General features: G+C 33.9%; 1 protein-coding gene across 1 annotated transcript in view; it reads right to left on the reverse strand.

Moving 5' to 3' along the window:
* Positions 1-13,967, reverse strand: part of LOC132563471 (uncharacterized) — a 34,869-nt gene extending 20,902 nt beyond the window's left edge. The window contains exon 1 of the mRNA XM_060228229.1: positions 13,944-13,967. Within this exon, the coding sequence (XP_060084212.1) occupies positions 13,944-13,967 (24 nt within the window). The remainder of the gene's footprint in view (positions 1-13,943) is intronic.
* Between the last annotated feature and the right edge of the window lie 5,190 nt (positions 13,968-19,157).

A 19,157-nucleotide genomic window follows, 5' to 3' on the forward strand; every position in this document is an offset into this window, starting at 1 on the left:
CATTATAACTAAAATAACTTTGAGTTCTCTTTTTCACAATCTCTTATTTAGAAGTGATTTCTCCTTGTCACCATCTCTTAGGAAGTGATTACTCCTTGTCACCATCTCTTAAGAAGTGATTTCTCTTTGTTCACCATCTCTTAGGAAGTGATTTCTCTTCATCACCATCTCTAAAGAAGTGATTTCTGTGTCTTTTGGCTTGTCAGAAGAAGTCGTTTTAAGGTTTTAACAAATTTGACCCCTGTGACTTTGAATATGGGTCAAGGTTATTTCTTTTCACAAAATTTGTAGGGCTTCATCCCAGCAACACAGCTGCAAAATACCTGCTGGTTATTTATTGTTGGTAAAAGTTGTTTAGATGGAAAAGTTGCCACTGGAGGGACGATGGACAAACAACATATATCATGCCACCACTATACTAAAGTGTGCTTAAGCTTATATAATACTGATTCCTCTTGGTGAACACACCAAAAATAGTTCTCTATATTTTTATCTACAACACCCTCTCACAATCTTACTGGTTCAACTGAATGAACAAAAATTGTTGCTTTAAATACAGAAAGGATAAAGAAATGCAACTTCTTTAATTGTAAAATATTTTGTATTGAATAAACATGACCATTTAAAAAGTAAGTGGAATATCTGGGTACCTTTTCTTATCCCCCAGTAAATGTTAAAAATCAGTCATCCGTAACAAAAAAACATCTGGTATGCTTAAATAACCACCGTGACTATGTTTCCTTGCAAGCAGAAGAGTTGATGACAGACAGAGATCTGGATGTCCACATATATTGTTATGTCAAGATAGGTTCTTTAGGCTTGCCAATTAACATGACAGGAGGTTAATGGCAGCTGAAATGGCTCAAAATACAATTCAGGTAACAGAATACACCCAAAAACTAACAGAAATAAATGGTGAGAGAGGCAAATTTATGTCCAAATCTCCAGTACATTGTATTGCCATTGACACCTCGATGTTGAGCATGTTGTATGCACTGTTTGACGGTACATGTGGCCAGATGTTTCCCTAGGAGACCTTGCTCAATGCTCTTCAAGGATGAATCTTGATTTATGTTATTTCGATCAGGTGGCGTCAATGTGTGTACCAGCATTGAGGAGAACATTTTCCATGGTTTATAGACACCTTCAGTGATCATGAACAGCAATTAAACAGTTATATGCTATGGAGATGAGATCCTGAGGGCTCATGTTGTGTCTTTCATTACAAGGCACCATTTGACCTTTCAGAATGATAACACTAGGCCAAAAGTTGCAAGAGTTTGTAGGGGCTTTCTTGTAACCCAGAACATTATCTTTTTGATTGGCCTCCATATAGCCCTTTATTCTCTCAAATGGGTCACGTGGGATGAATTAAACAGAAGAGTTCAGAGTTGAGAAAACATCCCAAATAACCTCCACCAAATGGCCAACACATTCACTGAAGAATGGATTAACTTGCCCCTATGGATAGTCATTGTCATTTTAAAATCCATGCCATGCAGAATTAGAGATGCTATTGCTCTTCCGGGAGGGCATACATGATATCAGGGATCCGTCTGATAAATGTCGTTATTAAAACTTTGTGTAGGGTATCGTAATTCATGACCTTATGAAGTCCTCATTTGTAAAAAATCTCAGAAAATTTGAAGACAGATGAACCATTATTCCAAGTTATGCATTTGGCATATTGCTCATAAATATAATTTTATCTGTACAGTTGAAGTTGCATTTTTTTCCCTCGTTGTACATATATAGGTTACTATTGTAGCTGTACTTAATCATTTCCTTCTATGAAGTTTAATTAGGAAATTAATCCTTTCACAAATCTCTTTGATATTTTAAGATGCAGGAATATTGCACTTTGAATTGACTGGTCCATTAATCATAGTACCACCTCTGCTTGATGAAGAAGATATACACATCACAGAAGTACAACTTATCAGGGCAGAATCACAGGAATCTAGCGAGAAAAACTCTTTCCAACAGGCATTCTTATAATTAAATCCCATTTTACTGCCCCTATATCTAATACAGTACCAGGAAACACATCCTTCTAATCAATATTACATAAGTCTACTGATTACATGCTTATTATCATAGTCCTATAATCGGGGCTGCATTGATTGCTGACAAGAATTTACTTTATATTGAAAGTTTTTATCTTTTATAGAAACAATAATCCTTTGATCTAAATGTGATATCCTTTGTTATGTTCAAGACAAATCTTCTAGAATAATAACTTAGTGAAATCATATTGAAAAAAACTGCTAAAAGCTTTTCCATTTTATGATTTTCAGAATCAGCCATAGAATGTATATCATTGTACAAGAGGATGTAAGGAGTAGTGAATACTATTATTCTGAATACATAATGATCCCATATCTAGAGTGCTTGTGCAACTATTGCACTTAATGACAAGATGGCTTCATGGGGTTTGATTCTCTAACCAAAGAAATATTTCCACAAGACCTGCCTCACACTCACAACAAAAGATTTTCTCCTTGTAACTCAGGTTTTCTCCTATATTTACTAATTAGACACCGTTCATTCCTTCGTCCTGGTGAGGCCATTAAGATTGATAAATATAATACAAGCTGAGACTGCTTTAAACCTATATAAAGTTCATTTTTAGAATAGTGTCTATTCTAGAGTATTACAGGGGCTCACCCATGATGTCAAGCAGGCCTGTATCATTAAGTAAGAATGCTGAAATACTGATGTGTGCTACAAGAGACCCAAAGGGCCTGCATCGTTCCTGTAGTATATATTTCATCTTTTAAAATCCATTTTGATGAACTTAAAAAGTGGGTTTAAAATTCATTATGTAAATGAACAAACACAAGGTAATTGGGCCTTAATGGTAATCTGAGAATAAAGAAGGCTAGAAGTTATGTAGCATGATACTGCTCAACATCATTTGAACAAACTGAAGATTGTCAGAAACGATGTAAGAATCAATGTAAAGATTCTTGAGAGGAAGTAGTTTAAATGGTTTAAAAAATTTGACCCCTGTGACCTTGAACATTAGTCAAAGTCATTTCCTATCACAACCTTCATCGGCTTTCATCCTAGGAACATTCCAGCCAAAACTAAAGAGCTAGTGTTTAAGATGTAACTATAAATAAATTATCCCCTTTATAAACAACCTTCTTTAAGAAAAGGTGATTTAATTCTAGCAAATTTATACCCCTGTGAAGATCTATTTGAAAAAATCTGTAGTATTCCATTCAAAGTACCTATTTGCAAATGATCGCAACCATTCAGTTTTCTGAAACTTGAATTGAGAATAAATTGATTCTATATTTGTTTGTATTATATTTAAGCAGTGACTTTTGAAAATAGGTCAATGTCATTTATAAGAGGAAACTATGTAGCATGCATTACCAGATACTATCTGCTTAAATATCAGGAAGTCAAGTATTGTAATGTAATTTTCTATCTTGGCAGAAAAAATATCCTAGACCATCTTTCTTGGAAAGGGTGTTCAAACTTGATCCCTGTGACCTTGAAGGTAGGCCAAAGTCATTCATGTGAACAATCTTGGTAGTCTTTTTTCCCAGTATGCTAAAGGCCCAATATTATTACCATTGGCCTTTCCCTTACTGAGAAATCATCTTTTAACACATTTGACCTTGTGACTTTAAAAGTGAGTCAAGGTTGTTCCTTTGTACAAACATGGTAGCACTTCATTCCAGCATGCTGCTGGCATAATATTAATACCCTCTGTACTTCAGTTACTTAAGAAGAAGTCGTTTGAAGATTTTCATATATTTTACCCTTGTGACCTTCAGGCCAGGTGAGCTAAAATGGAAACTCTAGAGCACTTTGTCATAAGTATTGTCTAGCCAAATATCAGGACTGATCTGGGTTATGTAAGGACTCCTTATTGGACTACAGCCAAAATACATGCTGGCATAATATCTGCACTCTGTGTCCTCTGAGACTTGTGGAGGATATTCTTAAATGTTAAACATATTAGACCCCTATAACCTTGAAAATAGATCATTGACATTTTAAAGAGGAACCATTAAAGAACTTCATTCCGGTTACTATTTGGTCAAAAAGCAGTAACTCTAAATTGGTCTTCTGAAAATTACAAAGTTTATTCTTCAATGTTATTAACAGATTTGACTTTGAAAAACGTCAAAGTCATACATGAGAAAAACTTGTATTCCAATCGTGTTACACCTAGCCCAATATCAGTCCCCAGCTTTCCAAAAGAAGTTGAGAGTTGATGGACGAATTATCCTCCACCATTAAGCTTTATGCAATGTTAGTTGATGAAAGGTGAGTATGAAACGTTGTTCTGGTGGGATGATACCAATCATAATTGAACATGACTTCACGTTTGAAACAAGAAGTTTTTCTGCATTGGTTCCAACAGTATAAAGTGTTACCACTTGGCTGATTAGTTGCTGGTATTACATATATATCACAACACCCACTGGCAACCCCCACCCACATGGTCACGAGTATGAACTTGACAATGACCTTAACACTATATATAAAATGTATTGCTTTAAGCATTTCAGATTTAAAAAAAAAAAAAAAAAAAACAATTTTCGTAATTAAATCTGAACAATGTAGTAATTAAATAATCATATTTATAAATGCTTAATTCTGTGTGCCTTTATATTAAAATCTTTTAATATAAATAAACATTGAAGTATGAGGTTAACTTGGGTTAAACCAATGATATTACTAAAATCAATTTCTTAATGCAATCACCGCACCTGGGACAGTTAAGTAAACATGATCAAATCTTTGATGGAAATAGATACAAGACTAAAAATAGCATCAATACATTCTTGGCTGGATAATTATCAAAGTGTTTTGATATTGGGCAGACAATGACGATTGGATTAAACAACCCATCCTTTCATTTCGTTCTTTGTAGCTCCAATTCCAGCCTCCAATTCTTATTAAGAAAGCAAGAAAGTCTGGCAGAGGTTTTTTGCATTAGAAACACAGTTTTGTTATTGGAAAATTCTGGCATTAGTATGTAGCCTGTGGCAATCCCAGTCCTGTTTAGATTTTCTACATACACTTGTATTGTAAGAAGGGATAAACTTAGTATGGCAGGTACAAATGATGTTCCTTAACGAAATATAACTATCTTATATGTGAGCTTTTAAGCAAGCAGATGGCACTGCATCAGAGGCATTGAAATTAGCCCTCTCGGAAACCTTCGAATTTGGCCAAGTTCCCACACAAAAATAAAGATAAACAACACGGTCAGAAGGTTATCTAGTCTATAGGTACAGAATATGGACCTTAATACTTCTGAAATAATTCTGAAAACATATGTTCCATCCTTCAAATGTTTTCATAGTATCAACCTTACAGCAGTTTTAAATCACTGAATAGATATCGATGTTATTTCAGAATTATAAGATCAGATTACAGAAATACTCAAGTTCCTCAAAAGTCATGATTGTGCCAATAAATTTGAGTTACTTCACACCAAGACATTGTTTGAAATTTTAACTTCTTGAATATTTTGAGCGGCGTAACTTTGACCTGTTCACTTTGACCTCTAACCCCTGGCAATTGATCATCAAACATTTATGTGTAAACTTTCTTTACTGATACTCTGGTATACATGTAAACTATAATCTATTAAGTTATCAAAAAGTTATCTTATGCATAAGCCATTTATTTTGAAAGTGGTCAGGTATGTGTGACCTTGATCTGTTAACCTTGACTGATGACCTCAAACTGTCAATCTTTAAGTACAAAAGGTGTAGATATAACATAAATGTTGTTAAGGAATTATGTGCACATACTAATAGAGCAAACGATGCAAAAGATGCACACACAAAAACTCAAAGTATTAATTATGATATGACCCCATCCATGTCAGAACAGTAAAGAATAAAGGCTGATTATCAATACTTTATGATACCAACACTTAATAACAACACAAAAATACTACTAGATGAATTCTATAATATACTTTTCAATTACATTGAAATTCCGATTTTCAATGTAATAAAGGATTTTGTTGGTAATATTTGACTAAATGCGAAACTCTGAGATGTTTATCATTAAGCACATTTTCCAATTATTATTCACATGGATCAATTGACAGGAAAGACTTTCCTGTGAATCAATACTTCATTTTCTATGGGGTCCCTTGGTCATTCAAAATCATGTAAAACTTGGGTAACATGATCAAGCACATTACATCACATGACAGTCGCATACACAACACATTGCATATCGTTTTTTTATTAATATTTCAGACATTTTTATGTAGAAGATGTTTTTTACAGAAGGGTTTAAGGCCAGATAGAAGAGAAATGCTACAAGGTTCACCGATGGTTTTCACATGGAAAAATAATTTAAAGTCAAAACTCTTTTAATCAATAAAAAACCAACTTTCATCAAAATGTTACAACACAAAAAGTACCTAATGATATGGAACTGTCCTCCATTGTTTTGGACAGGAAATATTCATACCTTAATTCTATTGATTCAATCTCTAAGTTTTCAAAATTGTAAACCTATTTTCACGCATAGACATATTGCAAGTTCAATAAGCCTGAAGCATTAATACTCAATCAATTTACATAAATACTAAACAAAAGATGAATTAAACATTATATGCTACATCCACTTCCGACCATTAGGATATTTTATCATTTCTGAGACTGCCATACAAGACAATACATAATACTTAATTCTGTAATGTATTTTCCCTTTTTTAGGTTATTTTCCATTAAACAGGTTTGGCATTATGTCTTAAGTGTAGTAATGGTTTGTGATAAAGTTGATAATATACAGTCCATTCTGATGAAATGTCTAAGCTAGGTACAAATGAGTCAGAAATTTCAAATCATTCCCCCCCTCCCCCCAACTCCCACAAACTTGAAATCACAGAAGAATATGATGATGCCAAAAAGTTTATAATAATCATAAGAAAATTCAAAGTCCAAGCAAATGTCCAACTAAAATGTGATAGATTACAAAAGATACATGAATGACGGAGAAAAAAAGTTAAGTGTTTTAATTCCTACCTTCAAAAAAAAAAAAATTTCAAAGCCAAAGTTCAGTATGAGTTGATATTTGGAATTGTTCATGTTAAGTTCAACACACAAAATTTACAATTAAAATCAAGGGTAGAAAAACAGTGGAAATAATTAACTGCAACTGTGAGAATCCAAGAGGGGTCACCAAGGGGAACCATCAAGGATTTCTTTTAAGATAGAACTAACAAGAATTATCTTAAGGATGGATGGTATTTTTCAGCGATCACAGTGAACAGTAATTTGAACAGTCAACGGTGGAATAAAAGAGACATTTCTACATGTAGATTATAAGACAGATCCACCAAATCTAGGACTTTTATAGTATCAAAGCATAATTTGTTATATATACCAACGGTACTTCTTTGACAACTTTTTCTGATACTGACATAATATATGTAAGTCAATATAATACTACAATAACAGACATCCCTTCAGAATTCTTACACAAACTGTTTACCAAATACTGATAGGTATGCACAAAGGCTACTTTTTACAAATTTATCAATTTAGAAACTTATTGATAATTACTGCCTGCGAGCCTAATTTGTGAAGATCTATCTTATATAAAATAGAACAAAAATGTTTTGAACTCCAATCTCAATCTATCTGAAGTACATATTGGGAATCTCATGAAATATCTGTCAATTAGACATGGAGTTGTCTTTCTTCATCCACAACCTATATAGCTAGTTAGGTGTAAGGCAACAAACTAAACTTAAATTAAAAATCTTTATATGGTAATAACTTTAGTAAAATTGACAATGAGCCATCTTTATTGAATGTGATTAAACCTATTAATGTTAAACATAAACAATAAAACAGTTTAATCTATCTCGTCATATCTGTATGTACACATAGGTAAAGTACATGTAGAAAGAGATTCAACTTCCTTGCTGTAAAATATAGAGTCTGATAAGAAATCTTTAATGTTAAACAATTTCATCCTCATGATACTTATATCATCTCCAGATTCATCATGAGGAGAGATGTAAGTGTTGACTTTTTAAATAGTAATTAGTTACTTTTTAATTATATACAAAACTATGAGTTATCAACTTAGGTTTATTCTTGAATAATGTAAAAGAAATGATATCATACTGCCTCTCTTGTTGGACAACTCTGGGAAGACACTGGAGAACTTGCAGCAAATGTAGAATTTTTTTTCCATTATATCAATTGGAGTTTCAACAATTTGATTACAGTATGCTTAAGAACAATGACAGATACAGGAGTTTGAAGAGTTGGGGCATTAATTTTCCTGTCTCTGCCATAACTATGACAAGCAATTACTACTTTGGTAATACTAGTGTCCTTGTGTTCTCCTTGACAGATAGAGATAATTGAACTGAAAGTTTATATGTTGTTGCATAATGAGTTTTGGTCAATTTTTTTTTCAAAAGTCTTTGCCCTTAAACATGAAATCTTTCAAGAAATTCTTCAATTTTGTTTATTTTCTCACAGCTGAGTGGGGATGAATAAGTAAAATTTAATGTTTTTGATGAAGGAGAAGATGCAAGTTGTGTTCATATTTGACTCCAGTTTACCAATTTTTACCAAAAATTGTGTCTATAAATGAAAGGAAAAAACAAAAATCTGATACAATGGGTTTGAATTGAAATATTATTAATAGGTGTATTATGAGAGGATTCAGGGTTATTTTGTAATCACATTTACTCAATACTGCTTGGAGAAATTTAAAAAGAAACTATGTATTTTGTATTGTTAGTGCTGTCATCAGTCTTAATAATCAACCAATACCTGAAACAGTTTACATGCACTCAGTACCTCTAAAGCCATGAAGACTGTAATGGTTGACCATCGGGGCATGTCACTGCAAAAATTCTTCATTTGACAACTATCTAATACTCTTCCATGCATTATATCAAAGAATTCAGATTGCTTAAAACTTGTGAAACAACCCATATTTACAAAATAATTCTTTGTAGATATTTAGGATATTGTATATCTATATATCTGTTTGTTGGTATTTGTCATCCTGTGAAGAGCCATGGTCATTTTGAGGTTGTATCCTTGTAATAACTGGTGGCTAGCTCAATGAACAACATAAGAGAGGCCCATTACAGTCCATCCAGAGGAATTATGGTAAAGTGTCTTGCCAAAGAACACAACCATATCCAGACTAGTCCCTTTCTCAGCTTTCTGTGATACATATACTGCCACAGGTAGTGAGCTTAAACTATCAATCTCTGACCTTCAACTGAGGTTTCATTGAGGCTATCGCTCGTTAACCAATCTACTTTTGGACATTCTATATTTTCATTACAAAATATAAAATACTGTCATTGCTTAATGGTGCACACACAAAGAATGTAATAATACAACCATTGCAATACCATGTGTAGCTATTAATATCTCAACAATAGGTATGTCAGGATGTATGACAGGTGGTAAAGACACATTCAATTAACAGCTGGATGAAAACAGAGATAATCCGATTGGAATACCTTAATGTCATTGATATATATACTCAGTGCTACTTGCTTGAATTCAATTAGTTAGGTATATATTACTTAACCATGTTACTAAATGTGTTTCACATTTCATCATGAAGAATGTATCTTTCTTAAGATGCTGTCCTAAAGAACTCAAGAAGAAATGAGATATACAGTTGAAACAATATTGGGCACTGATCATGCAGGTTTAATTGCAAGTACTCGACTGACTTTCAAAATGAAGACAAAAATGGAGTTTAATTCTTTTGAGATGTAACATGATGCTTGATTGGACATCTGACAGATGATAAACAACAGTCAACAACTTTCTGATTTTAATGCCTCGTGGCCTGGATGCACGGAATTACAATAAAATCAAGGTCTCCCCATCTGACCCAGATGATCATGTAGCAAATGATATCAGAAACATGTATACAAAGAGACATCAATGACATCCTTTAGGTAAATTCCAGTTCACTTTGAATGTTAGTACAAGTGATGTGACAAATCCTCAGAACACAGTATCTAAGATTTCTCCAAAATGTTTATCCAATTTACCATCTTCACCGCCTACTGTTAATAAAACTTAATTTTCGATACATTTAGTTAATCAAAATATACCGTGGTCAATTGAATATACTGTTGTGCATTTCAAAACAAAGTAGGGTATCACTTTGTATACTTTTATGTTTACAAGTGATGGAAATGTAATTGAAAGCACGCTCCAAATATACTAAGATATATAGAACAGTCCCAGAACATATCAGTCCCCGAATGGTGCTCAATTACTCTGACTTCCTTGTGTGAATATGACAAGGCAATAACAGAATAACATCCTAGAATCTACAATGTACTTGTCAACTTAATATCATAAATAAGTAAATACAGTAGACATATATTCCATTATCAGTAAGAACAAGCTGTAATCTGTTAGTCTGACCCTAGGTGAGTATTAAATATTTTAACTCGCGCATGTAAAGTATGTATTAGATTGAATGGTTGTGTGCAAGAGAGAGAGATCTAGAACTTTCACTAGAATCAGAAATAAAGTTGCCTCATTCAAACATAACCCCAGCAAGTCAATACAAACACTTGTATCATAAGTGACATTCAAATTCTAGATCAATTTTTTTTTTTTATTTCAAAGACATTCAAATAAAAAACTGCTAGTGAAAGATGAGACAACATATTTATCTGACATTGAGCCCACCCATGTACATATAATGATACTCGGTAGATCTATAAATGTTTCAATGCTATTTCATTGTCCTGTAATAAGCCCATCCCCTTGATTCCGAGTAAGATGTAATGAACAAATATGGAATGACTATGCAAACAGATCAGTGATTCCAGGATCTCCTTGATGTCTAAAAATATTCTGTAGAGACAAAAAGAGATTGTAATATAAGTATAAGAAATCAATTTCATACCTTCAACCTTTCTGCCATAACAATTGAGTTTTTCGTTACATGTTCGTGATCATCTTTCTGTATTGATCCACGTTGAATGATACGCCTTATAAAGATCTTGTCTCGCAACTCTCACACTGCACTGATACGTTGTTATTAACCTAAATTTAGCAGTAGTGAATAAATGTCATATAGGTGAGAAATATTGAATTTTACCCTGAACGCCTGGTAGTTAAGTGTAATAGCCTGAAAGGTTATACAAATTGTACCTTATAATCAATAATGAATTAATGCTGTACCTGTGTTACCTCCAATCACTACAATCTGGTATCAACGAATACACAAGGGCATTTATATATCTATAACACCACAAGAACCTATCAGAGTTCAGGTATGAATTAATCATGTCTGTCACCAATGCATTTTCATCAAATGCTGATGCTTCAAATTTTTCATCAAAAAAAATTTTGACTTTAGATTCTTAACCTCTTTATGTTAAAAAAATCATTTGTTGAAAGGCTGTGATATTGGATGTTAAACCCATTAAATAAATTGAAAGACATTCATCCCAAAGATTTTAATTCAATATTGTCAGAAAATCAATTTTTAAAAAAATACAAGTATTCATTATGTAAAGAGAATATTAACATCTTTATAGCTATAGATTCTTCAAGTTGGTGAACATGACAGTGCATGTCGCAAGTAGTATTAAATACTTGTTTAATGTATTTGAAAACGTATTTGAAAATGTTTTCTGCATATTGTCTATACAATGGTGTATATTCATTATAATTTTCTCACTGAATTCAAACTTGTCCCAGGTTATTTAACGTATATTTAATGTACCATGGGCTTGCTTGCCTCATACTTACATCACTGAATATTTTTGCTGTGAATGTTATTTTGAAACATTCTTATTCCTGATACTATGACAGTTATTTCCCAGTACTAGTACCCATGGGAGATACACCTGGTAATAACATATATTGACGTTCTCAAATATCCATAACGGTCATTTTATTTTAAATGTTTAAAGAACTTTTCAAAATCATAAAATATTTTAAACAACATGACAACAAATACAGAATGCTACTATTGTCTAAATATGAGGCTCTAATGATAGGTCAACATTTCCCAAGCACTTTAGAGTGATCTATGAGGAAGTATTAGCTGGTCAATGATACAGGCTCAACACATGCTTGTATAAACACATCCTACAAGATCAATAGTTTTGTATTATAACTCTGACCCTGGTCCCATATCTTCATTTCAATACAATATAAACCAATACTTCTCTCAACCAACCTCTATATATTTCAGTTGCCAGGAGATATTTGTCACAAGATAGTCATGTATAAAACTACAGAACTAAAGTCGACCTTCTTAACAGCTGTAGATTAAGTACAAAATGAATTATCATTTACCTATTTGTTAATTACCAAGTATGTATGTGTACTTTTCCAAGAAATATATAAGTCGTTTTAAGTATATATACCTTGTACATCAAATCTTCTCTCAAAGAACCCGTATCGTATGGAACTACATGTCATTAGATCTAGAGGCAACCAAATTTTCCTGGGGCCCCCAGGACCAAAGTTAGTTTTTATTTTCTGTTGTGAAGACATTAGAGAATCCACGAAGACAACAGAGAACTGCTGTATCCTGCAACATGTATATGTGATACTGCAGGAGGAGATTAAAGTTAAGTCCTCAAAAAATTGAACACAAATTTTACTTTCCCCATTGTAACTCTCAGAATATTTGCATTTTCACTTCTTTCTCATCTGCAGTTTTTTCTTTGCTTCTCACTGTTCAGGTCTCCCCCTTAACATCTGACCTCACATGACCTATGTTGTTAGATGATATTTAACTTATTAGAATCAAACAAACAAAATCATCAATATATGGTACATGTAACTATTTTCCTACATTTCAGTTATTTTCTCTTTGTTCACTTCCATGTAATAGGAGACCCCAGAAGAATCCTACCGACAACCATCATTACTAGATTTGTATTTGTTCTTTAAATGTTGGATCTTTTCCCTTAATTTCTATTGTTTTCTCTGTCAGATGGTGGGCTAAAAATTCTACAGAAATCACTATACTGATAACAGGAAACTAATTCTTATTAATTACTATTTGTTTCATAGTTCTTATATGTACCCCATATTCTCTGTTACAGGACTTTTTCTAGGGGCTCTGTAAGCTGAATATGGGCCCCATTCCCAACTGGAATTATTTCCTAATATGGCCAATTTCCTAAAAATTATATTTCAATCCTTAGACTTCCTTCTCAAGTGATCAATTTTCTTCCCAAAGTGAAAGAAGTTTCTTTTTCATATGTGTCGTAAAAAAGCTGGAACTAAACCATAGCCAACAAATACTGTAAAAACACCACATTGGGTCTGAGTGCTTGACTTGATGATCCTACTTTACAAGAGAGCAAAATTACTACAGCTAACAGTATACAGTTCATTCTCTCATCATATCTATAATCAATATTAAGTTAATTCTCCCACTATATTTATAATCAACATACTGAACTGCACGTCAGTATGCTGAACAATCATTACTACTGTTAACAGGATGAGCTCTTCATCAACATCAAATGTTTACAAAAAACTGCTCATACATATATATATTTTATACAGAATTCAATTAACTTTTTATGCTTTAGTCCTGGGCCTTACACAAGAATACAAAGAGCTTCCATCAAGAATTAAACACACTGACTGCATGTCAGCCCATATATCATTATTTGAGCGATGGATACTGAAGTATTAGATGTGCAGAAGAAATTGGAATAATTCAGGCAGATGATATTTCAACATTGATGAAGAAATTTCATGGCTATTTTAAATATGTCACAATCTTTTTAAACTAGAAATATAGAACAAATATTGCACATCACAATTCCTTCATTAATCATGATATGCATGCTTTCAATTTAAATGTCTTCATTTTTGAAAAGAAATATTTCCTGCTGTGAATGATTCCTATTAATAGATAAAGCAGACAATAGGCTATAGAGAAACTAAAACAAAACCTACCTTTTTATTAGCTTGGCTGTCCATGGTGGCCTGGCTGGAGTGCCTGTCCACTTCCTGTGTGGTCAGGTTAAGTGGACACTTGACCTTTATCTTTAATACAGGTCCTGATTCTCTGTCATTGTGATGCTGGTACTGTGATTATTCTGGTCAACCTGTTATCAGATCAATTATAAATCTGAGCTGAAGCTGGGAACTATCTATCACAAAGTTAAAACTTTCCCCAGACTATGACCATAAGTTTTGGAATTTCAATAATTAAAACAAGAACCGAAAAAATCACCATTCTTCCTCACCCATTTTGAGAAACCATATTCATATACATGCCAATCTGTTAGATCACCCATCTTAAAAAACTACTGACCATGCTTGACATAACTTTGGAACATGGCCACGATATTCTCGACCATCACTTTTTCCCAGTGAGCTTTGTCCAGAAACTTTCATAAGTTCAACCAGGTATCTTCAGCAATACACAACTATTTGTCTAGTTGTTATAGTGGTGCCACCTCTGGACTATAGAGACCCTGAGTTCCCAAACTAGTCCACAGGAACATTGTGTGTCCCATATGCTATCAGAGAGTATTCTTCAGAGTACCAGACCCATTCATTGCCATTGAATTCATTCCACTGTTGAACTTGATGAACATGACATGACACAACACTATCCCATCATACTTATTTACAAATCCAATTCACTAAGCAACTGAGCCATACTAACATGGATGTAACCATGCAAGTGTTATCCATGCCATGTAGTAGCACACAAATGGTTTTGCAGATAGTTCCTTGATAATGAGTTTCAAATCTTGACCTTATTGTGAACTTATTCACTATATAAGCATTATATTGCTTATCCGTATTCACAGGGCATAAAACGTGATGAAAATTTGTTACAAGAGACGATGTAATAATTTCTCTGCAATTACAACCAAAGATCAAATAATCAGTTTTTGAATATACAGTGTAGATTTTCTATTTAAATGTTAATTCTTATAATCAAACACTAATATAATTATTAGAGGTGTAAATCAAAGTTGACGTATCAATGTATTGCAGTACCTTTGTGATCTATAGTAATAAGTTGATAGTATATTATATACAAGTTTGTTCAACTATTGAATATTAACGAAAGCTATTTTTAACAAAATATGAGGCATCTGGGACCTGCATCACTCACCAGGCTAATACTGAGCTAATGAGTCATTTAATGAAATGTTTCAAATCTGTATAATTTCTTAGATAATTTCCCTATTGCAGCCTTTGACCTTGAAAAGGGGTCAAGGTAATTCATATCAACACACTTGGTAGCCCTTTATTCCATCATGCTTCAGGCCCAATATCAGAACCATGGGAATTTTGGTTAATGAGAAGAAATCATTTCAATGGAATGTTTAAGCAGATGATGACAGATGAAACAAAATGGCTATAAGTCCTTCTGAACCTTCAGGTCAGATGTCCTAACAAAAAGGCGAAAAAAAGGAGTAGGCAGCATTTTGGTTACATGAAAATTAATGACAAAGGGTCACAAAACTGATCACAATTAAATTCCCATTTGCATTAGATTCTCACAACAAATGTCATGGAATAGTATGTTTACATATAAAATGAATAATATGCAAACATAACCACTTCTTTTGGTAGGGCAAAACCAATGGGTAAATTCTTATATCATTACTGTCTTTTTTTTTGATGTCCAGTGAGAGTTTATATGGTTATGTGGTGGGGATCTCAACCGTTTAAAAAAAGTCACTTAAAAATTAAATCCAGAGTGGTGGAGCTTTACTTTATACTTACCAGCAAATTCTTGATGCCTAGTAATGTAACACTATATATGGTTACAGGGTTTTGAAAGATATAACCCAGAAACTAAGGCTTGGGCCCACTTTCCAGGGCTAATTCTTAAATCATGGTTATCTCTTGATGTCCAGCATTGCTATATATGGTTTAAGTGTGGGGATCTCAACTGTTTCAATGATATAGCCCCATAAACTTAGTCCCTAGGGGTGGGGCCAGACCCCAGGGCCAACCCTTACATCATGATTGTATTGACCTCCTGATCCTCAACATTGCTATATATGGTTATGGGGTGGGGATATCAACTGCATCGATGATATAACAAGGAAATGAAATCCCTGGGGGTGAGGCCACACCAACGGGCCAATTCCATCATCATGATTATGCTTATCTCTTTGTACCCAGCAATGCTTTATATTGTTATGGGATGGGGATCTCCATTGTTTTAAGGATATATAACCCCTGTCCCCTACTGAGCCCCTTCCCTCCTGCCCTAGAGGTCCAAGACCAACCATTTACTGGTATACAAAATTGATTCCCTTTCACTAAATCATACTTCAGACCAAATTTGGGTAAAATCAAATCATTCCTACAAAAGGAATCTAATTTTAAAGAATTTGCTCTATTTCCCCTACTGGGCCTTGCCCCTCTGACCCAAGGAAGCTAAGACCTATTATTTACGCAAGAATGATTCCCTTTCATCCAACAATGCTTCAGACCAAATCTAGGCAAAATCCATTGATTCCTACAAGGGGAGTAGGATTTTAAAGAATTGGTTCTATCTCTGCTATTGTGCTCATTCCTTCCTGTCCCAGGGTATCAAGATGCACTGTTCATTCAATATTGATTCCCCTTCACCCAACAATGCATCAGACCAAATTTGGGCAAAATCCCATCATTCCTACAGGAGGAGTAAGATTTTCCAATTTCCATTTTTGGGTCTCACCACTTAGGTTCCTGGGGGCTGGGACCCAACACTGATAAAACATTTGTTCCCCTTCCCCCAAGAATGCTGTTAACCAAATATGGTCAAAATCCTATCCGTTGGTGACTAATAGTGATTTTTAGGGAAAAAGTGACAGATAGATAATGCAGTATGCAAAAAAAAAAAAAAATAAAAATAAAAAAAAAAATCAGTGAATTATGGCCAATACACTATAGTTTCACAGTTCCCTACACTGGAAATAAATTATACTGATACACCAGACTTGGCATTCTGTCAATATATCATTGATATTGTAACAGAGGTCATTTTTCATCTCAATGCCTCCGCTAGGAATCGAATCTGGGACCCCTGGCTTACTAGTCGGACGCTCAACCAATCGAGCTAAAATGAAGTTCTCTCTAGCCGAGTGGTATATTGCGGCTAGTATTTTAACAGGGTTACATACTTCCCCTCCAGGAAATAACTTGTCCTCGAGTTTCCAGGGGTGACAGCGATGCTGGTGGGGCATGGCTAAGTACTATTCCCGGGTCCCTATATGGGCGCCAATGTAACAGAGGTCATTTTTCATCTCAATGCCTCCGCTAGGAATCGAACCCAGGACCCCTGGCTTACCAGTCTGACACTCAACCAATTGAGCTAAAGAGAAGTTCTCTCTAGCCGAGTGGTATATTGCGGCTAGTATTTTACCAGGGTTACAATATGTAGTAATGATATAAAGTATGATGACAAGAATTATAACTGCCATTTGCATACTGACTTTTACTATGGATAGATGTCAGACATATTTAGGATTCAATTACAATCCATTCATATTCATATTTCTCAGGCTCTGCTTCAATCATTTGTTAGACAAAACTGTGAAAGTTATATGCAAACCAGGCCATGCCAGGTGTTTTCAAGTAATGCTGTGATTGACACTAAACTCATCCATATGACAATAACTACCAAAAATTTGACCTTCGTCAATGTAATATCTTTAAGAGGGATGCATCTCTTGGTCAGTCAGCTGGTGTGTTTACACTGTATTTATATTAAGATTGCATGTGTGAAAATATTTAGTTAGAAAACAACGTATTTCAGTTGTTACCTTTCAAAACCAAATAAAATGCCTCAGATCATTGTAAAAAGGGTAATTATGTATGCATCCTTTTGATTTATAGTGTACCCTGAACAAAATCAAAAAAGGATGGAAACCACATCAAAATAACCTGCCTTGGGTTGTCAATCAGAGTCTGCTGACACTGGATTTGACCACCTGTAATTCACTTTTGGCAGGTTGTTTTTGCACAAGTTAGTAATTTTTTTCTTTTGACTGAAAAGATTTTCCCTGCAAGTTGGTAAGTTCTTGGTCATATTCCTCTTATGATATCACATCTGTTTAATGGGAAAGTCACCCATAGCCGATTAACAATCTCAATACTTGAGAAAATTGGTGATTTCGTAAATAAATATGTATAGAATGTGACTACTGATTTTGATCAGGTTTATTACATTTTCAAGTCATGAAATGAAATCTTTCTACATTAAAAATTAATTTTGCACTTACACAACTGTATGTTGACCTCTAAATGTGGCTTAAACTGATGTTGATGAATGATATGACCCCACATAGATATACCCTTCAACTTTGCAGTGTTTTGTGATTGATTGAAACTGTGTATACCATATGAAATCTTTATAAATGTACAACACGCTCTTTGTCGTGTCCCTCATATGATGTTGCATCCAGTACAATGGCAAAGTCATCCCTGACTCACAGACTGGCTTTCTGTAGACAGGTGAAAATGGCAGTTCTATATACAAATGTCTAGAAATTGTGGCAGCTGATATTGATCGTGTTTAAACCATTTTCAGGTCGTTATTTAATTAATTTGATCTTTTCACATGTAAAAAAAAAAATGCACTTGTTGATCTTAACAAACTACATTTAGAATATGTCATCCATGTTTGTTCTGATAGAAGATCAGGAACATGTAAAGGTAAGAACTGTTGAATAAGTCAAATTCTTACCTAAGATTGCTACTAAAGATATTGATCTAACAGTTGATATATGAAATGTACCTGCTCAGCATGTACTTCACTCTTGTGACTTGTGGTTAAATTTGACAGTTAGAATGAATTAGCGGTAAGAACAGTAGAATTTATTATGGCAGTACATTTTTTACAGCAATATACTGTCTGCAATCTTAGCATGACTAACATATAAAGAGGGCTTATTAATAAGGAAAAAAAGATATAATGACTCAAAAATCAATGAAATTTTCTATGACAGCAGTCCCATGCAAGTGTGTCTATATTGTGAATGCTTATTTTTTTCTTTATGTCAACATACAAACAATGGTAAATTTGAAAGTAAAACTACATTAAAATAAGTTACAATCATCTTACCTATTCCGTCCACATAGCAGAAATAGTTGTAACTGAATCTTAGAACAGTCAACACATGAAAAACTTCAGTCGTCGGTTTCAGCAGT

Source organism: Ylistrum balloti, unplaced genomic scaffold (genome assembly GCF_031769215.1).
Source record: "Ylistrum balloti isolate Yb309-2 unplaced genomic scaffold, AGI_CSIRO_Ybal_v1 Utg371740, whole genome shotgun sequence".
Lineage (NCBI taxonomy): Eukaryota > Metazoa > Mollusca > Bivalvia > Pectinida > Pectinidae > Ylistrum > Ylistrum balloti.